The 27,988-nt window shown below is 38.3% G+C and overlaps 2 protein-coding genes across 12 annotated transcripts in view; one reads left to right on the top strand and one right to left on the bottom strand.

The window, feature by feature from the left end:
- The window catches only part of Lrba (LPS responsive beige-like anchor protein), a 674,454-nt gene that overhangs the window by 280,938 nt on the left and 365,528 nt on the right, over nt 1-27,988 (bottom strand). The gene's annotated exons all lie outside the window — the stretch shown is intronic.
- On the top strand, nt 24,103-26,330 carry Mab21l2 (mab-21 like 2). The gene has a single exon (XM_008854248.3). It carries the CDS (start codon nt 25,129-25,131, stop codon nt 26,206-26,208), a length of 1,080 nt encoding a protein of 359 aa, XP_008852470.1. The 5' UTR covers nt 24,103-25,128; the 3' UTR covers nt 26,209-26,330.

The raw sequence follows: 27,988 nt of genomic DNA on the forward strand, positions 1-27,988 counted from the left end.
TGACTATAAAAAAACCCAGGACCAGATGGATTTACAACAGAATTCTATCAGACATTTAAAGAAGATCTACATCCAATACTAATTAACTTATTCAAAAAGATAGAAATGGAAGGAGAACTTCCAAATTCCTTCTATGAACCCAGCATCACTCTAATACCAAAGCCAGGGATCACAAACCTGGCTTTGTACAACCAAAAAATAAAACTATAGACCCATATCCTTAATGAACTACATGCAAAAATTCACAACAAAATAATTGCAAACCGCATACAGACACACATCGAAAAGATCATCCACCATGATCAAGTCGGCTTTATCCCAGAGATGAAGGCACGGCTCAATATAATTAAGTCAATAAACATCATAAATCATATAAATGGGCTCAAAGACAAGAACCATATGGTCATCTCAATAGATGCAGAGAAGGCCTTTGACAAAATTCAACATGCATTTATGTTCAAAGTCCTGGAGAGAACTGGACTGGAGGGAACAAACCCACAACCAGCATCATTCTAAATGGAGAAAAAGTGGAAGCATTCCCAATGAAATCAGGAATGAGATAAGGCTGTCCACTATCTCTACTTCCCTTTAACACAGTGCCTGAAACAACCTAAGTGTCCCTCAATTGATGAGTGGATAATGAAAATGTGGTTCATTTGTACAATGGAGTTTTACTCAGCAGTAAAGAAACATGAAATCATGAAATTTGTAGGTATACGGATGGAATTAGTAACTGCTATACTAAGTGAAGTAATACAGACTCAGAAAAAAAAATTGACATGTTCTCCATCATATGTGTATCCTAGAACCAAACCCTGATAAGTGAGTATGTATCCAGACATAACGACAGGAACCAGTATAATGGAAAGGAAACAGGGAGGTAAAAGAAAACAAAGAACCTGGAAGAGAAGAACAGTAGGAAACAGGCCTTAGTAAGGGAGATATGGATAAAAATTGGGTTAGTTTAAGGGAGGGGGGAGGGAAGGGTATACAAGGAACCTAGGGGATAAAGGGAAGAAGGAGCTCAAGAGAGGTAGGAAGGTAGGAGAAGGGTATTACTAAGGGAGAAATGGGGGAAATGGGGACACCTTAATTGGGGAAACCATGATGGAGGGGTGAGATAATGTGAGACATAAATAATGCCTAGCTATTTTTAAAAGGCAGAGGGAACCATATTACTCCAACAACCTACTGACAAATTATACACAGCAGATCAAGAAATATATGTCTAGGTAAGGTTTATCTGAGAACAATTGGTCTTCGCCCAAGATTTATCTACATGACACACAGTAATTAAAAGTACCAGACTGGTGGAAATGACCTTCTTGGATGTTTAACAGACATACTTTGAGGCCTATAATAATTTGGTCAGAGCGACATAAAGGACACTTTTTGCTCCTTACACTCCTAGGTCGACTAATTCCAGGGACTATAAGCATCTCCCAAAATGTCCTGTAATTGTGGTGGGTAACATGTCCTCTTGATCAAGGAGGCCGAGGAGACCCAACCAGGTGGACATGAACCAGTGTCCAGTCTACAAAGAGGAGGGTCAACATAGAGGAAACATTTCCTCCATGCTTACAAGCAAAGCTAGCCATGGTCGAGCAGGACCTTTGACTTATCTTCACATAGATGGAACTGGTAAAAGAAAGGAGCCAGGGGCTCCTCTGAAGCCCATGTGACCCCTGAGGAACAGATCCTGAAATGAGTTTAAGAGTAAAAATAAATTGGTTTATCTGCGCCAACTGTACAGCCTTAAACATCCAAAAGAAAAGTATAACCAAAGATTAAAGGTGGCAATATAATTTTTTAAGAGTCCACATGTATAGCTAAAGGCTACATAACACAATGCCAGACAGGCCAAGCCTTCTTTTGAGTTGTTGGCCAGGGTGGTCCAAGGGACTCGTAGATAGTAACCCAGTATAGAACTGGGAAAATGAACAGCAGACCCCAATCTTATCTAAAGGAATATTGACAACTGATTACCGCTAGATGAGGAACAGCTGACCTTCCTAAAACAAAGACCTCTAGACAGGCTGACTAGATTCACCAGATGGACAAGTAGTGGGGAATGGCTGGGGGTACTGACAACACAGTGGACAGTAGCAGGGATATCAGAGTATAAGGGCTCTAGTGAGGGGAGGGAGGCTATGGGAGGGTGCCATCTGGGAATTGGGTGTATAGTTGAATAAGATGGTTTGGGATGTTTTGTGTGATATACACACACAAAAAAAAATTCAACAAATTTAAAAAAATGTATTATGTTTGAGGAGGAAACATAAAAGTTACATTATGGTAATTAGTAGAGGTGATGAACATTACCATTTAAATCTACCCGATGACTTTAAGTGGGGAACAGCTGGGGGTGCCGACAACACAGTGAACAGTAGCTGGGATAACAGAGTGCAAAGGATTATGTCTAGTAATAATCAGATACATACATGTTAGAGACGTACACACCAACATCTCAGTAGCAAAAACGAGTCTTTCTGTAAGAACCAGTATATTTTAGAATGAAATGGAGATATCTTTTGAGGGTTAAAAACTCATTCAATTTTTTGCCTTACAGGACCTATACTGAATTCAATATTGTATTGATTCAACCTTGAACCTAGAAATTTTATAGCCACTTTTGAAGGAGCTGTGTTTTGCTCTGGAAACTTGTTATTGGGCATGTTAAAGCTGTAATGATGTGCTTCTTCTAAAAAAAAAGTAAAAAATAGTATTAAAAAAATGTAGGAAACAGCATATCTTGAAATGGAGATCTTCTTTAATTTAAAGGGTAAAAACTCATTCAATTTTATACCTTATAGGGTTTATACTGAGTTCAATGTTTTATAACTGTATTACGTTAATGAAATCCTTCTTCTATTCATGTGGTTATTAAAATTTTTAAGAAATTTAAAAAATAATTCTTCAAAGCATAAAAATTTGCTCCATAATAATTAGTAGAAGTGAAAAACATTATCACTGAAATCTACCTGATGACTTTATATCCATGCTCAGGTGCCAAAGAGCTCAGAAAGTAACCGACTGTGACTCATAATAATCAGATATATAGAGCTTAGAAACACATGTGCAAACATCTTAGTGTCAATTGCATTAAAAATGAATTTTTCTGTATGAAATTGTGTATTTTAATAATGAAATGGAGATTTTTTTTTTTTTGCCTTTTTGAAGCAGGGTCTCCCTGTAGCCCCAGCTGTCCTGGAACTCACTATGTACACCAGGCTAGCCTTGAACTCACAGAGATCCGCCTGCCTCTACTTCCCAAGTACTGGGACTACAGGCGTCCGCCACCAAGTCCAGCTAAATGGAGATCTTTTTTAAAGGTTAGAACCTCATTTAATTTTATGTCTTAATATGCACAAGTATACACACACATACAAACAATAAATAAAGAGTATTCTTTGTAAAGGAGATTTGAGTATAGGTCTTTTTTAAAAAACATTTGTAAACACATTTTTATTTAGTGGAACTTGTAGTCAAAACTCTTCTCCGTTGTCATGAAATGCTTCTTCTAATTATATGGTTACTAAATAAATAATTTTTAAAAAGATAAATTGCATAAATTTGATAATGGTGTTTTCATAAGATAATGCTCCTCCTTTCTTAAGTAAAACAAACTGAAGTACTTAGGGGTAAAAAGAATGGTATATAAAAATAGCACAGAATGGGGCTGGAGAGATGGCTCAGTGGTTAAGAGTGCTGACTGCTCTTGCAGAGGACCCGGGTTCGATTCCCATATGGCAGCTACAAACCATTCTTAACTCCAGCTCCAGGGGAATCCGAAGCCCTCTTCTGACCTCTGCAGCACTGCATGACACGGGTGCACTCACATACATGCAGGCAATACACTCATACACACAAAATAAAAATAATAAAATTTTTAAAATAGCACAGAAAAATTTTGTGTATATGTGTGTACACGTGCGCATGCACATATATATGGGGGCATATATAATGTGTTTATACATGGGTTTGTGTGTATGCAGAGAGATAGACCGAGACAGACAGAGAGAGTGCAAATGATAAGTAGGGAAAAATTGTAATGGTAGGTAAATTCAAGTAAGTCTCTTGTATTAATTTTATTCATTACTTCTGTTTTATGTGTATGAGTATATTGCCTGCATGTACGTGAGTGCACTAGTGTCATGAAATGCCCTTGGAGGTCAGAAGAGGGAGCAGATCCCCTGTAACTGTAGTTGTTAACCGTGTGGGTGCTGGGATCTGAACCTGAGTCCCCTGCAAGAGCAGCCAGTGTTCTTAACTGCGGAGCCATCTCTCCAGTCCCTCAAGTAAGTTTCTTTAAAGCATATGATCTTTGTTTCATATATGACAAATAGAAAGTACATGTGGATAAGCCAAAGACAAAATTAGTGAAGGACTGTCTTAAAAATGTTTTCTAGCCGGGTGTGGTGTTGCATGCCTATAATCCCAGCACTTGGGAGGCAGAGGCAGGCGGATCTCTGTGAGTTCAAGGCCAGCTTGGTCTACATAGTGAGTTCCAGGTCAGCAGGGGCTACAGGGAGACCCTCTCTCAAAAAGACTAAAAAAAAATGTCTTCTAAAAAGTTATTTTCTGCTGTGATATATAATCTATAAGAACTCAGTAAGGAATTCCAGTGAAAAAGGTAAAGCAAACTGGCCAGTATGAAACTGACCTCTTATGGTCTTACGGTTACCATCTATGACTAGTAAGTTTCAGAAGGGCACACACACTCACTTGGCCTCTTCTTTACCACATTTCCCCACTTCTACCACTAAAAATTCCAAATCAATACTTGGTAGAATATCACATAGTGTTAATCATTGGCAATTAAAAGGGATACCATTTGCATATTCTACATAATACTACAATAAACTACAAATAGCATTCCTTTACTATGATTTACAAAATAAAATTTTTGAAAATTTTATTGTCTTAAGTTAAATTCTATGTTTAATCTATTCTTAGTAAGATGAAAACAATATGTCAAGTGTGTTTAGGTGAAAGTATTTCTACACAGTGATGGTCTTCTGTGACAGGCAGAATGGCATTCTCTTTCTACAATGTCTATTTGATAATCCATGGAACCCATGAAAACATTACCTTACATGATGCTATTGTTTAGCATGCTGCTCCTAAAAAGTCTGTGTAAGTAAAGACTTGGTTCCTGGGGAGGTGATACTGGAAAGTGGTGGAACTTTTGAAAAGCTCCATAAATCACTGAGGAGGGCTGTTATAAAACGAGTATGCCTGGCCTCACCCAGCTCTCTTGCTCTTGGTTCAAGATAACCTGCTTGCTCTCCTCGTCACTGTGGTAATGAGCCAAGGGGTGATCTTTATCACAGAGCCAGACTTGCATGCTGCTTGGTCTCTCAATCTCTGAAAGAAGGACCTCTTTTCTTCATAAATAGCTTGTGTCAGTTATTTCATTACAGTAATAAAAAGCTGATAATATAGTAAAGAGGAATTAAGGTGGCAGATGGAATTAAGGTCGATAATTACTCATTTAAAGTAGGGATATGAACTTAATGTAAAAGACAGAGACCACTGAAATGAAAGAGAGTGGTAAGAAACTAAGAGTGACTCAATATAAGATGCAGTATTCAACTTGTCCTGACTGATTCCGAAGATAGAAAATAAGTCACAAGCCAGAGAATGTAAGAGACATCTAGAAGCTAAAAAAGAAACAAATCTTCTACAACCTATAAACAGGCATACAGTTTTCCCACACTTTGATATCAAGCCCAGTGAGACACATTGAATGAAACCCTGCATTTGTGGTAACTTGTAATAACAGGTTTTGAAAATGAATATCCATCCTGTCTTTATCTTCTTTTTAAAAAGTAGGTAAATATAGCCTTAGTAGGGAATCAATTATACTAACAGCAACCTACCAATTTCCACCTCTAGGCAGGCATACAGAACACAGTCACATCTATGCCAAAGCATAAAATACAGTTTCCATGTGGTCTTTTGACATAGAGATGTTCTACCTATGTATCTATTAGCACTCTCAATCCACAGCCTAGCTCTCATTACCCTCAACATCACCCATTATCCATCATTCTCCACTATTCCCTCTCTTTATTGGTCTCCTTTTCAATTCCTTTGTTATTTTTGCTTACATATTTCCTGGGCCTCTCTTGGTTTTTGCATAAAGATTAGCCTTAAATGCACAAGGCTAGTCAACATCTTTTCTCCTTGTCTGCAAATCTACCAATCACCATATTATATTCTGTGCATCTCAGCTCTTTTCATTGTTGCTGAGTATTCACTGGTTGTTTCCCAAGGATATTTCTCCCCCATTTGCAATCTAAACATTAAATTCTTCTGTCAAAAAGCTATGTATATTTACTCAATCTGCAAACTGGAATGGAAAAGCAAAGATAATGATAATAACATACACTGCTATAGGCAGCTATGATAAATGACAATGTAACTTCATATTCATTTTCTCTATACACAGGTAACCTCCGTGCCTTCCCTTGTATATTCTTAGAGAAAGTTTAAGGGGGAGGTGGGAAAGCAGGTAAGTTCTTAACTTTCTCTTGAGAAAAATACAGGCAGTAGAGCAGGCCACAGTGGCTCACACCCATAATCCAGCACTTCATCACTGAGGCAGGAATGTTGCCTCAATTTGAGGCATATATTTAAAAAGCTGAGTTTGCTGGGCATGGTGGTGCATGCCTTTAATTCCAGTACTCAGGGGGCAGAGGCTGGTGAGATTGAGGCCAGTCTGGTCTACACAGTGAAATCCAGGATAGTTGGGGCTACAGGGAGATCCCCTCGAAAGGAAAGAAGGGAGGGAGGGAGGTTGGTTGAGACTTATCTCAAAAACATCAACAAAGAAATATATGAAGCAGAGAGAACAATACAAAGTTGAGCAGTAAGAGTATCAGAACACAGTGATACATAATCTTTTAGTGAATTTTCATAAAACTTATCTGCATTCAAATTATTAAAGGTCTTCAAATACTCAGACATACTAGATGACAAAATTGTCTTATTCACTCTTGTCTCCTGATACTGAGAATTAAGTTTACTTTCAAATAATGTTTTAACTTTATGGCAAACCTAAATATAAGATCTGTATAGTCTAGTAACAGTAAGACTTACAGATATTAGTGCTAGTGCTATATGATAAGGATGACACATATTAGAGTCTCTTTAAGATTGGCATTACACTGATTACATACCACATGCTAGACTAGCCTTTTGCTAGTACTAATGATGAAGGGAACCTGTATATCTCTAATGGGAGAGATTTTTTGAGTTATTCCCAAAAAGTAGAATCTCTGCATCATGGACTTCTGGCTCTTTTTGAGAAAGGGTCTCCCTGTAGTCCCAGCTAGCCTGGAACGGATCAGGCTGGCTTGAACTCACAGAGATCCGCCTGCCAAGTGGTAGGATTAAAGGTGTGCGCCACCTGCCCTTAACACATAGAACACATAAAAAAACACGATAAAGTCATGTAACCTAAGGGTTCCTTAAAGACATACACTGTGAACTAGATTTATTTCTAGATATATATTCAGACATAATGAATAAGTAACTAAGGAAATTAAAACCCACCAAAAGCTACTATTCATATACTTCAACTCTTTTCATCTTTTGTCATTCTCAAACATTTTTTTAAAAAATTTATTATTTTTATTTTACGTGTATGTGTGTTATGCATGGCTAAGTGTACCCATGTCACGCAATGCCCAAGGTGCTCAGAAGAGAGCACTGGATTCTCTCCTTAAACTGGAATTATGGAGGGCTGTCACCCAACATGTGGGTGCTGGGAACTGAACCCAGGTCTTCTGCAAGAGCAGCCAGTGCTCTTAAACACTGAGCCATCTCTCTAGCCCTCATCAAGCCTTTCTTAATATATGCTAAGCATATGTAAAATTGAAGACATGAAAGTAGAAAGGGGGACTATTAGGAAATAGAAAAAAGGCCAGTGTGGGTGGGGGGAGTAGGAGGTAAATGTGGATAATGGGGGTTGGATGTAACCAACATGCACATATGAAAATATAAAGAAACATACTATTTTGCACAATTAATGTATACTAGTAAAAAATCATTATAATAAAGGAAAAAAATCAAAGCATAGAGATAAGTTTATCATCTCCATTTGAAGCTGTATTTTAAAACATTTTTGATATAACTATTGTTCTAGCTACATAAGTGTTCCATTTCAATCCTTCCTCAAAAAATAAGGAAAGACAGAATCAATGGGACATTCATGAGCTTTGAAAATTAAGTTACAATATCTGAATTATATCTGAAAGGGTGAGAGGTGAAAGAATTTATAAATGAATAAAACATGATTTAGTGAAGCACAACATGAAAAAGACTTGCTTTCAAATGAGCTATTTAGAAACTTATTAGACTTTCTTCTAACCTAACAGTTCTAATTAAACTATTTGGATAAATATGTTAACTAATTTTAATCTTAAAACTTAAGGATGAATCAATGACAGCAAATTCATATTAAAATGTCTTCATTATTGCAAACAGTACTGACTTAAAAATGTTCTAAGTAAATATAAATTGGCATATATTGAGTGAAGAACTTGAATAAGTCAATACTAAAATGTATACAATAATCAAAATATATAGAAGTTTGTAAAATATAGAGTATTATAATACGAAATTAAATATCATACACTTCTATGCAAAGCTGAAATCAAAACAGAAACTGAGCTTGCTGTGCATTCACTTCTGAGGGCTTACTATGTTTGGTAAACTGCTTCCTCTTCCATAGCACAGGGGTTTCAGTTTTCTTTTATAAAGACTCATTACAAGCCACAGTGTTTCCCAAGTATAAAATATGCAGCATTTTATTAACTCTATTTCCATTTGGGGGGGCAGGGTTTATTTCATCTTACCGATTACATGGGAAGCCAAGAAAGGAGCTGCTTACTAGCCTGCTTTCTCTCTATTTCTGTTTTTCCTTCTTTCTTTCCTTCCTTTTTTTTTTGGAGATGGGGGTCTTACTATGTAGACCTGGATGGATGGATGGCTGGTGGGGAACTTGCTATATAGATCAGGCTAGCCTCAAACTCTGCCTGACTCTGCATCCTGAATGCTCCACCACACCCCACTCAAATAGCCCGATAAAAGTACCAACCACTTAAAAATCAAATTTAAATTTCAAGTATTTGTCTTATAATTTTCAAAATTTTTATTATTTTTATGGGTATAAAATATGCTGTCTGCATGTAGGTAAGTGCATCCATGTCATGCAATGCCCGCAGAGGACAGAGAGGCTGTCAGATCCCCCGGGACTGGAGTTACGGACAGTTGTTAGCTGCCATGTGGGTGGTGGGATTGGAACCTGGGTCTTCTGCAAGAACAACCAGTGTTCTTAACCACTGAGCCATTTCTCCAGGCCCCCGTCTTATAATTTGTTACAACTTACTTGAGAAATTTTCTAACATGGTAATTTAACATAGTTAACAACACAAACAGATTCTTAATAATTACCTACAGGATAATAGTTACAATTACTTCTTCATAATCCCTGTATTTCAACACGGAAGGAAGGAAGGAAGGAAGGGGAAAAAAACCCCAAACTAGAAACAGACACAAGGGAGGGAGGGAGGGAGGGAGGGAGGAAACCCATGAGTCAAAGTACCTAGATCTCTCTGTGTTATCTGATCATGTCTGAACATTTTAGAGTGAGATGCCATGACTCTGCCCATCTCTTATGAAAATGAGTAGGGCTAGGTGTAGTGATCCTAGCCTAGAATCCCAGAAGGAGGAAGAAACACAAGAGGATTGCTAAGAGTTCCAGGCCAGCCATGGGTAGGATTTGATGGGTTTAAAATAAACTGTCAAAATCTACAAGTCAAGTTTTGGTATTTCCTAGCTTTAAGTGAAACAAATTATTTAATCTCTCTATCTTGGTTTCTACATAAACAGATAATAAAAGGATATAACACATTATAGATTCTTCAAGAGGATTATGAAAAATGCTCAGCATGCTGCTTGGACACAGAATAAAAGCTCAGTTAGCAGTATGCCAATCATCTTATTTCAACTGAGTTTGGAAAACCTTCTGATTTCTCTAGAAACTTTGTATTGAATATTTGACCCTGGTGAGAGAGATCTCTTGGAAGGAGGAGGGCATCACAATTATCAGTTGGTTTATTGGCATTTATTAAGCATGTACTCTGTACCTAGACATGTAGTACTACCCAATAAATAAAATATCTGCCTTCCAATAACTTTTCATACACATAACATAATAAAAGGAAAGGAATACATGGGTAATGAGATAGGGGAGACAACAAAACTGAAACTTGTAGTATTGAACTATTTGAGATTAATAATACCTAGAATAGTTCAAAAAGAGCTCTGGGTAGGGCATATGACAGACACAAGCAAAGACTTCAGACTAGGGATTAGTGGGAAACATAATGACAGCCTGTTTTATCCTATTCTCCTGAGTAAAAACCTGCAAAGTGGAACAGAATATCGGTATGTATTCCTCAGAACCACTGAACTACTGAACCACTGAAAAGTTTCACTTTTATCTTCTATTTCCAGTACCTTACAAATGCTCGGTGCAAACTTACTGTCTAAAGTAGTAGATGTAGTCTTCAGTCCAAAAGAGATATGCACATGTGTGCTTGACTCAATGAAAAAAATCTTAGTGCAGATTTTCTCAAGAAAACCAATCAAGCTTATTTTACCAGCATTATTTACTCTCTTGTAAACAGGTACGTTATTTTCTTTTTTATATATTTTAGTATTATTTTCATGTGTGTGAGTGAATTGCCTGTACTGCCTGCATGTATGTAAGTACACCCATGTCATGCACTGCCCGAGGTCAGAAGAGAGCATGGAATTCTCCTGGAACTGGAGTTATGGGCAGTTTCTTAGATACCATGTGGGTGTTGGGCATTGAACCCTGATCCTCTGCAAGAGCAGCCAGTGCTGAGAACTTCTGAGTCAGTTCTCCAGCCCCTACATTATTTTCTTATTACAGATAAAAATAACTGTTTCAAGATTACATCACCTTTATGTGTAAGTTACTTTATCAGATTTTATATGCATATTTATGTCAATGGCATGCATCACAAACTCCATCCTGAATGCCTTAATCACTAAAAATGTGTCAAATGAGATTAAGGATACAGAAACTAGAATTCTATACTCATTCATGATCTCTCAATTTAAAAATATTCTGTAGTTCTGCCAGATATCAGAAAACAGTAAAAATAAATACTAGGTGGACAAGAGAAGTAAGGTTATTCAGAAGTAGATTTGGGTGAGAAGAATCTAAGTAATCTTAACCAGGCAATTCCGGATCTATAAAACCACGCATCCTTAGGCAAGTTACTCAATCTTCCCACAACTCAATTTCTGCACCTGTGATATGGTGATAACCTAGTACTTACCTCTATGGGTGATGACTTTAACAATTGACCAGTTATTAGCAGGAAAAGCACTTACCACAAGATCTGTCTCATAGGGAATGTTCAAAATGGTATTATTACTGCAGAAGCATTTTGGCAAGATCTGGTCAGTAAATAATATGCTCCAACAAAAATGAACAATAGCTGTGGGAAAAGAGGGTCTGTAGAAGCGACAAAATAGGTCGAGTAGCCACAGAACAGAATCTGTGTGCTTAAGAAATAGAAGGTAAGGCAGGGGTCACAACGATTATGTACTTAAAGAAATAAATAAAGGAAAGGACTATGTTTTATATCTAACAAAATTTAGATAGTTTCCAATTATTTTAAATCACCTAACAAAGGTTACATTTATAAACTGGAGCATACTTCTTCTGGAATAGACCATGGAACCCCATCAATGGTTTGTTCAGCTTGCATAAGTCACAACTGATTGGACACAGTCCCTATGGGCATGCCATTTCATCCAGACTGGATGGTTCATTAGTCATAATTACTATAACTGTACAGCAGAGACTGCAGTTTTATCTCATAATACATCTCTGATCAAGCTGCTTCGATTCTGCTTCATCAGCATGTGAAGTTACATTATTGGAGTTTTTTTTATTTTCCAATCAGTAATTAACACAGATTATACTTTTTATTAAAACATGTATTTTGTCTTCACATTTAATAGCCAGGGCCCAGATCTGACCACTGTTTGACCTCTGTTATTACAAAAGCACCTAAACACTGTGAATCATCAAATAACATCCAGAATGTTGAGGAAAAAATTAAACAAAGAAAAGAACTGACCTGTGTTAAAAGCATAAGATGACTGCACTTATCTAAATTGAGACTAACCATATTTGCTGCAGCTTCTCATTAAACATTAAACTGCATACCAGAAAAACACATCATACATATTTATTGTTTTGCACTGTCACTTTCAAAAGACTCATACCACAATTAGTGTTTCTCTCAAACTATAAGCTACATAAAGAGATTTCCCATGAAGCGCGAAGACAAAGTAATATAGAAAACTGTTCAAGAAGGTTAAAGAACAGATGGATAATAGATTTCACTGCACACTAAAGTGTAACACACTCCCTTCAGAAAAGAAAATGTTACCAAAACATGGTTCAAGTGTAAAGTACTGAATAAAATTGATGTGTCAAGAATTCTTCCTTCCAATTTTGGTGGAGAACAATAGGGGACTAAAAGGCTGTCCCACTATTTTTATGTGCAGTGTCCCCACTGTAGGATGCAGGAACAATCATAATCGACAGTTACATGCAGGCACTGAGGCTGCAAAAATCCCAGAGTAATTAGTGTTGTCTGAATGCAATGACATCTGTGTTCTCATGGTTCTTGAGACATGTCAGGCCAATAAGATGTATATGAAATAATATGACAAGCACTGTGAATGCCCTTCTGAATGGTCTTACACTTTGGGGAAATGCTGAAGAAACAACACATGTCATCTTTTTGTAACAATATATTTAAGATTAAAAGATTTTTTTGACTCACTCACCCCTTTTTGTAACTATAAGCATTTACTCAGGATAGAGTAATATGTCCATTTCAGTAACAGGTACAAGGAGTATATATCTTATCATTCTGTAGTTTATATACATTTTAATCTAAAAATAATCCCTTATGCCGGGCATGGTGGTGCACGCCTTTAATCCTAGCACTGGGGAGGCAGAGGCAGGCGGATCTCTGTGATGAGTTTGAGGTTAGCCTGGTCTACATAGCAAGTTTCAAGCCAGCTGGGGCTATAGGAAGACCCTGTCTCAATAATAATAATAATAATAATCATCATCATCCCTTAGTACTAGATAGAAAAATAGTTTTGTCATTTGTGGCTAAATGTTTTAGGATTATGTTTGCATTTTTCTTATAATGAGAGATCAATTTGCTTGTATTAAGAAGTTTTTATTTTAGGATACCTAGAGCTTTGGCTTACTGGTGCTATTGCTGCTGAGCCCTCTCTCTCCAGCCTGCAGCAGTATGTTTGAACATGCACTTGCTCCAAGAAAGACATTAGTCATCATTAACAGAAGCACTGACACCAAATCTAAGTGCCTCTCCACAATGACCAAGTGGCAATCATCTTTCTCTTACACTGTCACTGCTGATTAGGATTTTCTTTCATGAAAATTCAATTTGTGCCCTTTCTGTAGCTTCTATTTTCATTCCTTAAAAAAAAAACAGTATATTCAAGAAAATTACAAATGTATTAAAAGTTCTAGCCTTAATATAGCAAGTGACACAGAAATTGCAAGATTCTCAGACTAAATCTTTTATTTAAGCTAGTAGAAAAACACAGAATAAACTGATGATCAATAAATAGCAGAAGAAAGGCAATGATTCTAAAGGGAATCTTGTATTAAGACTGTACAAGTCTCAAAAGGTGACTAGCTCAAGGGATGGAAATAACACTCCCCTAAGTATTCCTGACATAATCTGAAAGCTTCTTAAAACATTTACAGTAGAAGCAGAACGTAATGGTGCATGCCTGTAGTCCCAGCACTCAGGAGGCAGAGACAGGCAGATCTTTGTGAGTTCAAGGCCAGCCTGGTCTACATAGCAAATTCCAGGCCAGCTGGGTCTACGGGGAAACCCCGTCTCAAAAAGACAAAAAACAACAGAACAAAAGAAAACAAAGTAGCCTTCTTTCACTAGATTTGAAACTTTAGTCTCTATTTCTTTCTTTTTTAAACAGCTAGAAATATCAACACAGACATGCCACTATAAACTTAAGAAAATACTTAAGCACCCATAGATTCACTGTGTATTAACCTACTGGTTAGTGTTTTTGTTAAAAAGGATTTGTAGCTGCACTGGACAAATGGAAATGATTCATGTGGCCAGGGTGGTGCTCTACAGCTAGATGAAGCTACAGATTAAACTCAGGTCTGTAGAATGTCACAGTGTTAAACAAGATATCATAACGATAAGTTATTTAAGGAAGTTTTTAAAAACATTTACTTTTCTGTTTTATTTCAATTTGTTTAAAGTCTGTAAAAAAATGTAAGCATGTGATAGTTTGCAAAGATCCTGGAACAACCTCAACTCCCACTTCTAATTATAAACATTAACTTCTCTTTATATTACTCATATACTGCAACAAAGTAGAGATTGGTTTAAAATTGAAATATCTCAAAATTAGAACAAGGCTAATTTTAGTCAAAAGTTTTTATGCTTTCAAGATCACATAAATATAAATTTTATCTTCTTTAAATGTGAAAATCTGTATTTTTAAAACAAAAATGTATAATTTCTTTTTAAATTCAGAAGGAATCATAATTTATCAAGCCATAATGATTAAATCATCACTGTCCCTGATTATTTTACAGTGAAAAATATGAAACAAATTTGAAGATCAAATAGCTGCATGTACAGTACAGTGGCTTAAGCATCCCCCCCCTCATTTAGAATTGGCCTGCAATTAAAATATTTTAAAGGATATCAGGAATTTAAATGAATTCAGAAAAGAAATTTCTAATGAATTAAATTTGGTGGCAGGGCTATCTCAGAATATATAATGTGCTAGCCTAAAATAAAAGCAAAACTCTATTGTAATAACCTAACATACATATCTTTTTAAACTATGCTTAGACATAATTGGGTCATATCTCTCTTTAATTAAATAAATATGATTCTGAAGTTACAAATCATTAAAATTAAGTTCTGATTTTCAGAGTTGCACAGACTATCCAAATCAAAACTTCAGAAGGTTATAAAGCAGTATAACTGCTGACTACATTGTTAGATCTAGTACACACTCAAGTACCGAAGTTTAGCTCTGTAACTTCCACCCCTCAACCTAAACCTCCAAGTCACTTGTCAGTTAAGGGTTGGGCAATTTATTGACTGCTCCTGGATGCATACTGTCAGTGCTGAAGGAAATATGAGGGAGAGTTGTCGCTACTGTTCTGGAGCTCATTGATAATGACATACCTGCCTCTGTCACCCATTACCCATACTACAAACTACTTAGACCTAACTGAAAAATCAATAGCCTACTTGCACTGGTTCCTGTGGCTGCCTCCTTTGATTGTCAGCTCCTGTCTAGGGTCAGCACTTACATGAAAGGGGCTGTGACTGCCTGATGCTTTCAGGACAACCTAACGATATGAAACTAGCCAACAGAACAGTAAATTCTGTCTCCCTGCCCTCCTCATCAATTAGGCTTTGACTAGGCTTGCCTGTAGAAACCTGACCTTTTAAGTTTAGGTGAATATGGACTAGCCGAACACACCATTGCCCTCAGCATTGAGCCAGGAAATCTACTGACAGGTTAAACAAAACAGAAGGTTGTAACTGTCATAATTTGCATTGCACTTTCACGCCAACAAGGGTGTTATCAGTAGGGGCAAGCCCTGGAACACACAACTCCAGCACCCTTAAGCCACACTACTCATAAATTTTTCAAGTGAAGTGAGATAAAACATAAATTCACAAATAGCAATGCATTTCTCTTCTCTCAGTCTTTTAGGTTTGCACTTTGCAAACTCACAGATTGCCCATCAACAACTCTCTTGGTGGTCAACTGGCACTCCAACTGTATTGATGAAGGACTTCCAATGAACTTAAAGTAGTAAGAAAGTAACAGCAACTCCACTCCACTATGTTCATTTAAAAAAAAGATATTTCAGAGAAAACTCACAATACATCAAATAGATTGGCTGATCTATGTCTAAAAATGAGAAGGATTAGCTCACAATATGTTATATTTTCTTGTGTCTCTTCTCTCTCTCCAAAAATACCTGCAAGCTGAAACACATAAGCTATCGCATAAGTGAAAGGAGGTGCTGAAATTATTTCCTATCATGCTACTCAGATGCAGCATCTTTTACAGTTTGAGAGGAAACTAGGAACATCTGTAAAATCAAAGATGTTAGTATGTTTATGCTTGTCAAATCTTTTGATGAAAACAAGTGAAGAACATGAGAAAGTAGTATAAAAATTTCCTTTCTTTAGTGACACATGTTTGAGAACCACTTCCCCGCTTGGATGTAACTTGTAATAAAATATGAACTTGAAATATCATAGTTGCTTGAGCCATGTCATTTCCCTAAGACCCATTTTAAAGTTAATTGTAAACTTGAACTTTCTTTGACTTCAAGAATTAACATTTACAAAACATGCAATCGTTAAAAAAATGTACCAAAACAGAGTCCATTCAGTACTTAGAAAAAATACCTGCTTATCTTGTTTACACCATTAAGCGCATACTATTGTTTCCTATCGTTATAAGATTATACATGGTTGTTCCTTTTAATGGTCCAACTTTTATAAACAGTACACTCTTAAATTTCTCTTAAGTTGATACTTTGTTGTCCCTCCCAACTGTCTACAATCTAGAATGCATGATACCCTCACCCCCCAACCAAGTCTGAAAAAACAATTTGTAATTATCTATTAAAAACTTCACACACTTGTGCCAGAGCAACACTGAAAGACTAAACTTTTACAGACAATATTCTGCCTAAAGTAATCCCACAAAGCCCAACAACTTCTGTTATAATATTTGTTTCTAGAACAGAAACAAGAGATCACCTAGTCCAAACCCTTCATTTCTTACAAATGAGAAAAGAGCCGAGTACATGCTATATACCAGCAATCCCAGCACCACTCCGAGGCTGAGGCAAGAGGACTTCAAGTTTGAGTACAGATATGAGCTATATTGTGAGAGTCTGTCTTTAAAAAAAATTTTTTTTTGAGAAATGGGTAGCGATAACAACTGGATCAAGGTCAGCCAGACAGCCAACCCATGACAAGACTTCAGAGCTTTCTTTTCACAAGTTACTGCTTTCTATTGCTATCCCTGAGCACATCCCTTTATTTTATCTATTCCAGTAAGCTACATGAGAGCAACATCCTTAGATTCTTTTATTATATAAAGTATATGTCATTCATTAAGGTGATTATCTGTACAAAGTTTTGACTAATTTTCAAAAAAGATTAGAAAAATTTTAGAACATTTAGCAAACATGCCATTGTCTAACAATAAGTGTTAGAATGCAAGGATCTGGTGAAGGGCGCTTGGAACCCTTTGCGAACACAGCTGATGATTAACTATGCATCTGGTAGCCTTGCAGGTCCTCTGTGTGCATCTAGCTGATAGCAGAGTGAAAGGGCATGGACAGTGTCTGCTCCCAGCAAGCAAATCACTCAGAAAGAGTCAGAGCCATAGATCAAAGATCTTCCACTCTATCTACACTGATTTAAACCTACTAACTTGGATTTTGTCTACAGACAAAATGAGTTAGAAAATAAGAGAATGACTCTTTAGGATCCAAAGATAACAAGGGAAGATAGAGAAAATTCAGAAAAGAAACAGACCGGCAGAACCTGATATCCACAGGCCAAAGCAGCTGTTTTACATCTTAGCCTGATTTCAGATGGTTGTAGGAAAAGTTCTGATTCCTCAGATCCTCAAATATTATTTCATTTCTACTACACACACATTCTCTGTGCATAGAATACAGCCACTGAAGGACTTTTTGTTGTTTTTAGCCAGTATAAGAAGTCAGAGCAAACTTCTCTGCCTATCATATTTACTCTAATTCACAACATGTGAAGGAAGATGCATTCAATTTTTAACATTTTCATTAAAAATAAACATTCATTAAAAATTTCCTGTAGTCTTAAGGAAATATTGATGTAAGAGCACTACTACCAATAATAGATGGAGTACTGTAAGACCACTGTATTTTACAATAAGGAGTATAGACTGACCTGTTTTCTTAAAGTTTAATGAAAATCTATCCATATGACATGATTCTCTGCTAACTTCAAACAAAGGTCCTTGAAAATTTCTCATCTCACCTGAGAAAAATATAGAGCATAGTTTCAAATCTTACATTCTGAACTAAGTATAGTTCAGTACTGGTATAATTTACATCATGAACTTATTAATCTGTTTCATCAGTATCTGCTATAAACCATATAAGATGACAGAAATGGAAGAATAGTTCCAAGACTCCAAGAAACATAGTATACATAAATGCAATTTGACTGTATTATTTTCATACATTTATCTCACCTTCTTTATGTCATAAAAATAAGCTTTGTATTTTCTTTATCACTAAATTCAGTACTGATTAACCCTGGTTTTTCCTGTCCATATTCTGGAAGTTGCATTAAATACCAGGAAAAAATGGTTAAAGAGACCCAAAGAACACTCTATACATTATATACTCATCCCTTAAATAGTTAAGACTTGGCTCTACTAAATGAATACTTTCATCTGAGATAATAGTGAAAGCCAAAGATATTTGGCAAGAAAAATTTAATATTTACTTCACAGAACATTAATAAGTTCAAACTGTTTAATATTTTTTTAAATAAGGAAAGGTAGGAACAGCAAAAACCTTATCCAACTTTTCAGAACAAATACATATGTGAATAAAAGAATGCAACTGCTATATCTCAAAAATGTGTCTCTTTAAAATGAGAAAAGGCTGATATCTTGGTAATGCCAAAAGACATATACAATGTAAATGAGAATATAGTAAGCTCAGATATTGCTAAATTGATTTCCATGTTGTTAATGCTTTACTACCTAGCTCAGCAATACAATGGTATTTACTTATCAGTCAGGCTAAAAGCAACTTATTTCCATTTGCCTGAGCAGAAATTTCCTAGACTAGTCATCTATATCTTGGTGGAATCAAATTATGTACAGTTTAATGTGATAATCATTTGTACAGTTACTGTTCAACTTGGTAGGAAAACTAAACATAAATGTTATTTTCAACCTTTTCATCTACTAAATGATGCTAGAATTATAAATGCACAGTCTAACCAGGGGGAAATATCACAGTAATATATACAGTGTTACTGAAGGTAATTTTAAAAATTCATTATGTCCACCAAACAATACTCATAAAATGTACATAAAAGTGTTCTGATTTTTTGGTACCCTTTGATAGGTTTGCTGTGCAAAGTTAAAGCTATCACTTTACTTGAGATAACAGTATCTTAAGTTCAAATTGTTTAAATGGGAAACACTATCCTTAGGTTATCAATTAAAGAGATTTATAAAGGGTTTTGTTTTATTTTGTTTTGAAGCTATTTTCTAAGAATGAAGTACTTCCACACAATGTCTGGTCATTTTAAATTACTAACAGGCAATAAAGCAGCCATTTAATTACTGGTTATTCTATATTAATTCCAGAGCAACAATTATCAATACCATAGAAACATTCTATGGGAAACATCAGAGTTTTAGAAAATTAGATCAGTTGACAGAGAATGACAGATAATAATCAAGAAGAATGTAGTTTTATTTGGGACTTTCACTATAATACATATAGTATAATATCAACAACTGTGACACTTTCCTACATATATTTAAAAATAGGGACTTCTATAAAATTTCATCAACCTACACACCAACAAACTATGTTTGGGTAATTTACTTTCCTTCCATTTTTTAAATTCAGAGAATAGTATTTTATTCAAAATTATATTTTGACCAAAACATCAGAAATCTGTTTTACAAAGTCAAGTCTTTTTTATAATTATGTCAACTAAGTTTTTAAATAATTATGTCAATTAGTTCAGTATCTAAGAACCAAAAATCTAGCCAATACTAGATCTTTCAAAGTTAGATCTCAGAGGATAAGAACACAAGCAGGTACCAGAGAGCCCTTTGTCTTCTGAAAAGCGCAGGGTCTTCGGATATTTTTTTAAAGAACAGTTTAGTTATTTCCTGAACACTTCTAAATGTTTCCTGGAAATCAAGATCATATCATGTAAAATCTGTGTCCTCCTTGTAAAGATTATTAGACTACTATACATTATTTCTAAAAACCATAAAATAATAGATACCTTTTAAGACTCACTAATCTGATAAAGGGAAAAAAGCACTGAAGCTCAATTTAGTGAATAGATCTCTAAAGAAAGATCAGGACAAAATGAAACAGTTTAAGGATTCTGTACACTGTGGAAATGTAAACAGGATTATAACTGTCAGACGAACAGAAGCCCTGACTTCGGCCATTACTTAGCTCTGGCTTCTGAGAAACACGTGAACTACTGCATCATTTCTTTCCAATCCACACATTCCCTGCAGCAGTCAGGCTTCCTTGGCCAGGCAGGAATGTATGAAAATGACAGGCAAAGAGCATTAGCCTTCTTTTTTCTCCCAGACTCCTTTCCTCTAAGTGGAAAGCAAGGTTCTGTCTCAAAGCACTTAGGCTGGGGCTAAGTCAATGCTAAAAAAAAAAAAAAAAAGTAACTGAATTTTCTAGGCAGAAAAGTTTCACAATTGGATTATTTACTACTTTTCAAAAAAACTTTGAAAAAATCAAGTCCTATGCTGTTTAGGATAAAATACTTATAAGGTAAATATTCTAGCCTAATTGCCCATTATTCTTCAACTACGAGTATTTTCAGGTTTTAGTGTTCTGCAGATTTACCACTTGCTGGATTTTAGTACTATTCCTAGGACCTAGTCCTAATTCTAATTTTAACTGTAAAAAGGCACCCAAGCTTAAATACAGTAATCTTCTCTGAAAAAAAATTGTGGGTAAATATTTAATTTTTAAATTTCGTAGTTGGTGCTCCCAAAAAATTTGATGAAAGAGGATACTCAATTGCTCATTAAGAAGTTAATTATAATCAAGTAAAATAGGATGTAATGAGGAGTAACCTGGCTACTTTTCTGGACCTTCAACATTCTCAAAAACTAGTGTAGTAATTGCTAATTACCCAACTTGGAAAATCTCAGACTAAGGTTTTAAATGTACCTACTTTGGTTTCTAGTAATTAATATCATGCCCACCTCAGTACTGTCATCTACATTTTTAGATGTTCCTGATAATGATGATAAAGGTTATGCCCAGAGAAGTCTGAGGGTTCTGCACTACTCACAACCTACAGAAAGAAAAAAAATCAGCCCCTCCGTGCCTGCCTTCCTTTCAGGAGTCCTTGCAGCAGCCCGCCCAACACCACAGCTCTGGGCAGAAGCATGCTGATGTTGGCACCGCCTAAACCAAACAAACAAGATGTTTAACAGTCAAATAAAATGTCCTGCAGCCTCCCTAATGAATTTGTCAAGGACCATCAGATTTTGCTCCCCCTCCTTTGCCTCATTAACTCAAGTATGATGAGACGGATTATAACAGGAGAATACAGATCAATCGGTCTGAAGACTTGAAGTGGCTTTTAGCCTCTAGAGTTTCTTTCTCTCGCTAGGTCTACTTAATAAAACAGGGTATCTCCAGCAGAAGGAGCTGCCACTTCGTTTTAATACACCATCAAGGAGCTGCTGATGGACTTCTATTCCAACATACATAAAGGCGGAGGTGACAGGGGCTCTTCAATTATTGCCTCCAAGGATACCAGTTTCCCCCTTCAATTATTCAACCAGAAGAGGAGCCACAAACACAGCTGAAGCTGCTCTCAGGGAAGGAAGGCAGCAGAGAGAGGTAGGGGGGAGGGGTCAGTGTTTGCTGGAAGTGTTTAAGTTTATTGCTGGAATGATGTTTCTAATTAGTACCACGGCAATAAATTAAAGTCGCCTTTGTTTAACTGATTTATTATTTACTAGCGCATCTACCTTAGACAGGGTAAATTGGTAATGAATTGTTTTTAAATCAAAACATTTGTAACGTTTTATCATCTTTCGGCCTCGCGGTAGGACGTGGAGAAAAGCACGGACAAGGGTGCAAGGAAACTGGGTCAGGCTGGCAGCGGTAACACCGCAGAGTGAAGGCGGTGGAGCCGGCCACCCCAGGCTCACTTTCACTCCCGGCTCGCGGCGTCTCGGGCCACTCGTGCGCATCTGCCTCGAGGATGCGGCACAGAGCACGAGCTCCACACCTGGACCCTGCCGCCAGTCTCTGCTCAGTGCGGCCTGCGGGGCACGTGGTGGGTGTCTTCTCTCCCTGGTCCCACACCCCGCGGAAACGTGCCCCAGACCCTAACACCTGGGCCTGCAGAAAGTGCAGGTTGCCAGAGAGCGCTGGTCCAGCAGCAGGGAAGCCTTTCAGGAGCCCTGGCTGCCGGCACCGGGACTCCACTAAGACTAAGGATCCCAGAGTCTCAGGGATGCTTACTTCCAGTGGCTCTTCCCAACTCTGCTACTGAAGATAGTGGTCCCCAAGCAAGAAAGCCCGCTTGATTTTAAGAAGAAAAAGTTCACACACTCTTTAGAAAGGGACTTTAGCAACGAAAGAAGAGGGACAAGTCTCCAGCAGTCCACGCCAAGGACTGGGAAGAACATAGAGTAGAAAGAGAAATTAACTTTCCCTATTGCAACTGAATTCAGGCTCTGTCGGGTTTTAAGAGGGCAAATCAAGCTTTCCCAGAGAACTTACAAAAGCCACCCACAGGGTTTTGCAAAAACAAGGTTTTATAGATCTTAATTTTTTCCCCAAATAACCCAGGGCTGAAATATTATCTGCCAAATCCAACTAAAAAGAATCCTAATTACCTGAGTGTACTAAAATGGGTGAGAATGCAGACAAGTTCAAAGACGAACCCTCAACAGCAAGTGAATCGCCATCCTACAGCATTTTCTCCTCCCAAAGTTCTGTAAGGCAGCAACTGGCATAGCTTGTTAAGAATAATACATATTCTAAGGCCCATGCATGAGTTCTACTCACTGGAATACCAGGGAGGAGTAAGGCCATCTGGGTAATCAATAACAGGACAGTTAAATATTTTTGTAGCAATCAACTCCTTAAAAGGCAAGAGCCAATTATGAAAATCATTTTATACCTAAAACTGCACTGTCTGAAAATATATTTAAAATTAAAGGTATAATAGTAACATATTAAGAAAACTTGAATTCAGGTTCGCATTTACTTCCCTTCACTTTCATTTAGTTTGAAACACTTTTAGTAGCTTATTTCAATGAACAATATCTCCCATGTATAAACTTACATCATTTCTCACAACTGACATATTTTCTCTGGTAATTGGTTAGTTCTTGTAACAGCAAAGTAATGATACAAATGTAGCTGAAGCTTAATTATAAAATAATGATAAAAAAATGTGTTTGGACTAGTTTTTGTCCTGCTATGTTTTTAACAGTGTATAGAAATTGCTAACAAGAGATTTATGATTATAAAGCCTCTCCGTGCCCTCCCCTTTCCCTATACATACACAGCAATTGCTCCAGCTGTTGGTAACAATGGAGTGGAGGGAGAGAAGGAAGACTCTACTGGAGGAAAAAAACCCTACAAAATTTAGGTCCTTTCCAAAGCTCCCATTTGCCTTCAAGCCAAAGTCCCTTTGTTAGAGTCTGCATCTTCTACAGAATGTTGAATTAAAACAAAACCAAACCAAAAAGTGACCCTCTGAGAACCACTGCTACTCCCCCTCCCTTGCTGCAGCCATCTCCGGAGGAGAACCCCTTCTATAACAGACCCCCTTTTCCTTCTTCGCAACTAGTAAGAGGATAAAAGAAGAGGGGCTGTAAGATGTGTGAGAGCATTTGACTTCCACTGTCTCCTCCTGTGTTCTTACTTCTCTTTACCCATTTCTCCATCAAGTGCAGTGGTGGTTGCTACCGGTCCAGAGCGGTCCAGAGCGTGCCTTTCTTCTCTCTCGGATTGGCTAAAGCACTGACAGCTCACATAGGGATTGTAGGAACTGAAGCTCCACCCCTCATGATGGCCCAGGGACCATTCATAAACTCGAGAGAGGGAGGGAGGAAGGGAGGGAGGGAGGGAGGAGAGAGAGAGAGAGAGAGAGAGAGAGAGAGAGAGAGAGAGAGAAAGAGGTGGGTGAGGGGGGCAGACATCATCGGAAGGAGGGAGACACGGCTCAAAGTGGAGTCTGCAGAAGCCAACTGGAGGAGAGGAAAAACCAACTCGGACTCATAACTGCATGCCAGACGCAACGCAAGCAACGACTCCGTCACACTAAAATAGATTTTGCTAGGGCCCAAAGGATAAATTACGAGGCAGAAATGAATATCAGACAACTCCCAGCGGTTTGCACCTAGAGAAAGACAGGAAGAACCCACTAACAACCCGACCCAATCCAAACAACGCCTCCAGAAGGAAAAGAGGAAAACCAGGACAAGAGGACCCCCTGAGAAGAGAGACAAGCACGCTGAGCCTGCAGGGCGTCTGCAAACCGAGTGTGCAGCGGCCCAAGCAGCACTCTGCTGCTCTTCGGACATTAATTACATCCTTCACTTTCCATTTGGGGGAGGGTGAGGAGGAAGGCATCACCTACATTAAGTGAAGACGCCCTACCAGCGTGGGAGAAGTTTAAGAATGAGCCACTGAATGTTTTCCTTTTATTTTAAAATTTACCTTGGCACTTAAAAGACTTCATTTTCAGCTATCTGGCCAATCTTGACTGCTGCAGACATCGAACCTCTGGGTAACCTGAACTTCTGTCTGCCTCACCGTCCCTCCACCCATCTCTCCTAAAAAGTGCCATCCTTATTTCACTCATCAAGAGAAAGCAAGAAAGTCCGAGTAGGTATTTACGTTTTTCCAAAAATCACATTCTCTATAAACTTCTGAAGAAGAAAGAAGGAGGAAGGAGGAAGGAGGAGGAGGAGGGGAAGAAGAAAAGGTTTCCAAAGAGGGAAAAGCAAAAGGGAGCCGGCTACAGCATCAGCCGACCAGCCCAGGTGGAAACCGAGAGTGAAAGTGGGGTTTTGGGGAGCGCACCGCCTTTCCACAGCCGCAGGGCCACCACTAGTGCGTGAGCCTTGGATCCCTCAACGTATTGCGAGACGCCGGTGTACAGCCCGGACCTGTGCCCCAACATGATCGCCGCTCAGGCCAAGCTGGTTTACCAGCTCAATAAATACTACACCGAGCGCTGCCAGGCGCGCAAGGCGGCCATCGCCAAGACCATCCGAGAGGTCTGCAAGGTGGTTTCGGACGTGCTGAAGGAGGTGGAGGTGCAGGAGCCGCGCTTCATCAGCTCTCTGAGCGAGATCGATGCCCGCTACGAGGGGCTGGAGGTCATCTCGCCCACCGAGTTCGAGGTGGTGCTCTACCTAAACCAAATGGGCGTCTTCAATTTCGTGGACGACGGCTCGCTGCCGGGCTGCGCCGTGCTCAAACTCAGCGACGGGAGGAAGCGGAGCATGTCTCTCTGGGTGGAGTTCATCACTGCGTCCGGCTACCTCTCAGCCCGCAAGATACGCTCGCGCTTCCAGACGCTGGTCGCCCAGGCGGTGGACAAGTGCAGCTACCGGGACGTGGTCAAGATGATCGCCGACACCAGCGAGGTCAAGTTGCGCATCAGGGAGCGCTACGTGGTGCAAATCACCCCCGCGTTCAAGTGCACCGGGATCTGGCCTCGCAGCGCTGCACAGTGGCCCATGCCGCACATCCCCTGGCCCGGCCCCAATCGCGTGGCGGAGGTCAAGGCCGAAGGGTTCAACTTGCTCTCCAAGGAGTGCTACTCGCTGACCGGCAAGCAGAGCTCGGCGGAGAGCGACGCCTGGGTGCTGCAGTTCGGCGAGGCGGAGAACCGCCTGCTGATGGGCGGCTGCAGAAACAAGTGTCTCTCGGTCCTGAAGACGCTGCGGGACCGCCACCTGGAGCTGCCGGGCCAACCGCTCAACAACTACCACATGAAGACGCTGCTGCTGTACGAGTGCGAGAAGCACCCGCGGGAAACGGACTGGGACGAGGCGTGCCTGGGCGACCGGCTGAACGGCATCCTGCTGCAGCTCATCTCCTGCCTGCAGTGCCGCCGCTGCCCGCACTACTTTCTGCCCAACCTCGACCTCTTCCAGGGCAAGCCACACTCGGCCCTGGAGAGCGCTGCCAAGCAGACCTGGAGGTTAGCCAGGGAAATCCTCACCAATCCCAAAAGCCTGGACAAACTATAGGGTGCTTCAGACTGCGTGGAAAAGCGACAGAACGGGCGTGCTCTCCCGGAACACCCAAGGCGCACAGCCACAAACAGCAAAAACTCTAGGCACAAACTTTTATGTAAATCACCTACAAGAAACAGGAGTCAGGCAGATCTCCTTAAAGAAGGAAACAAAAGAAGGCAAACCAACCAAAAAAAAAAAAAAATAACATTCTTGCACAAAAGTGATCTTTTACTTTACTTCCTAACAATGTGAATTTAAAGGTCACACAAAAGAAGAAATCCGGCTTTGCCAACACAAAATGAAACCCAAGGTACATTTTTCAAATCCATGTATAGTAGCTTCCCTCCTCTCTCCCTCTCTCTCTCTCTCTCTCTCTCTCTCTCTCTCTCTCTCTCTCTCTCATCACATTCTTGCACAAAAGTGATCTTTTACTTTACTTCCTAACAATGTGAATTTAAAGGTCACACAAAAGAAGCAATCCGGCTTTGCCAACACAAAATGAAACCCAAGGTACATTTTTCAAATCCATGTATAGTAGCTTCCCTCCTCTCTCCCTCTCTCTCTCTCTCTCTCTCTCTCTCTCTCTCTCTCTCTCTCTCTCTCTCCCTCCCTCCCTCCCTCCCTCCCTCTCTCGTTTTGTTTTGGGTTGCCTGAATGATTGTCACCAAGTGAAAATAATTATTTAACTGTATGTGAAGTTTCTTTTTAAGAAAGTTTTACTGATGTGAAATGTATCTCAGTGCCAATATCGGTGTGCCCCGCCCTCTCTTGCACCCCTACCTTGGCCCTATGATGTCTTGTTGAAACCAGTAAACCAGTAATAAAAATATTACTTTACATTGTAATGGACTGATTGTGGATTGTTCTTAAATGAAGGCAGGTGAGACCACTTTCTAACTTACAAGATGTGAACTTGAATTAAATGCAAAAGTTTCCATTTGAATTTTGAGCTGCACAGTTTAAAATATAGCATATTTTATAGAATGAACTGTTCAAATTTTCATCAAACACCATAGAAAAAGAAAAACTATGAAATTTACTCAATGACATATATTGGTCTGTAGATTTTTAAATTAATCATATGTCATACTTGGAAACAAGAAAGCAGTGGAAGAGCGTATTTTCATCCTAATGTTTAAAATAAAACACATCCTAAACTTTTTTACAATATGAATTAGAATTTCTTCTTATGCTGTAAACTTAATATTCAGTGCAAATGTTTATGAATTTTTTCCAAATAATGAATTTCATATTTTTCTATCAACCATTTCCTCTCTTCAAGTTTCAAATAGTAAAAAAAAAAATTAGCAAGTAAATTAACTACATTAAAATTTTAAAAAATGGTCACACAGCAATAGTCCTCTCCCCCAGCAACTGGTAGGTAATATTGTTTATTCAGATTTACAAATTCCTTCAATTTTAAAGGATTTAATTATATGAGCAATGAACATGATTATTTTTAGCTGCTTATACACGAAGAAGTCCTTAATAACCATTCTTATGACCAAAGAAAAATTGTTCCAAGAATTTAGAAATAGGCAAAGTACCTTCTTTGTCCTGTTTTTCTCAGCTAACAATCCAATAAACTTATTTCAATGTTTCAATTCTGACAAAGGTTTCTTTTAAATGCAAGAAAATAACTGTTTGGGATATAAAATAATTAGTAAACTGAAAATATAAGAAATTGGTTTGTCTGCTTTATGTTGGAAGTATACATTCCATTAGCTTTGCTAATGTGAGACAAAGGTACAGAATATGTTAAATGTTACCTCTAATATTTAAATTCTATTCT

The sequence above is a fragment of the Nannospalax galili genome, unplaced genomic scaffold (genome assembly GCF_000622305.1).
Source record: "Nannospalax galili isolate Female #2095 unplaced genomic scaffold, S.galili_v1.0 scaffold305, whole genome shotgun sequence".
Lineage (NCBI taxonomy): Eukaryota > Metazoa > Chordata > Mammalia > Rodentia > Spalacidae > Nannospalax > Nannospalax galili.

Coding starts and splice junctions, on each gene's coding strand:
- Mab21l2 (XM_008854248.3), top strand. CDS start 25,129: ATGATCGCCGCTCAGGCCAAGCTGGTTTACCAGCTCAATAAATACTAC.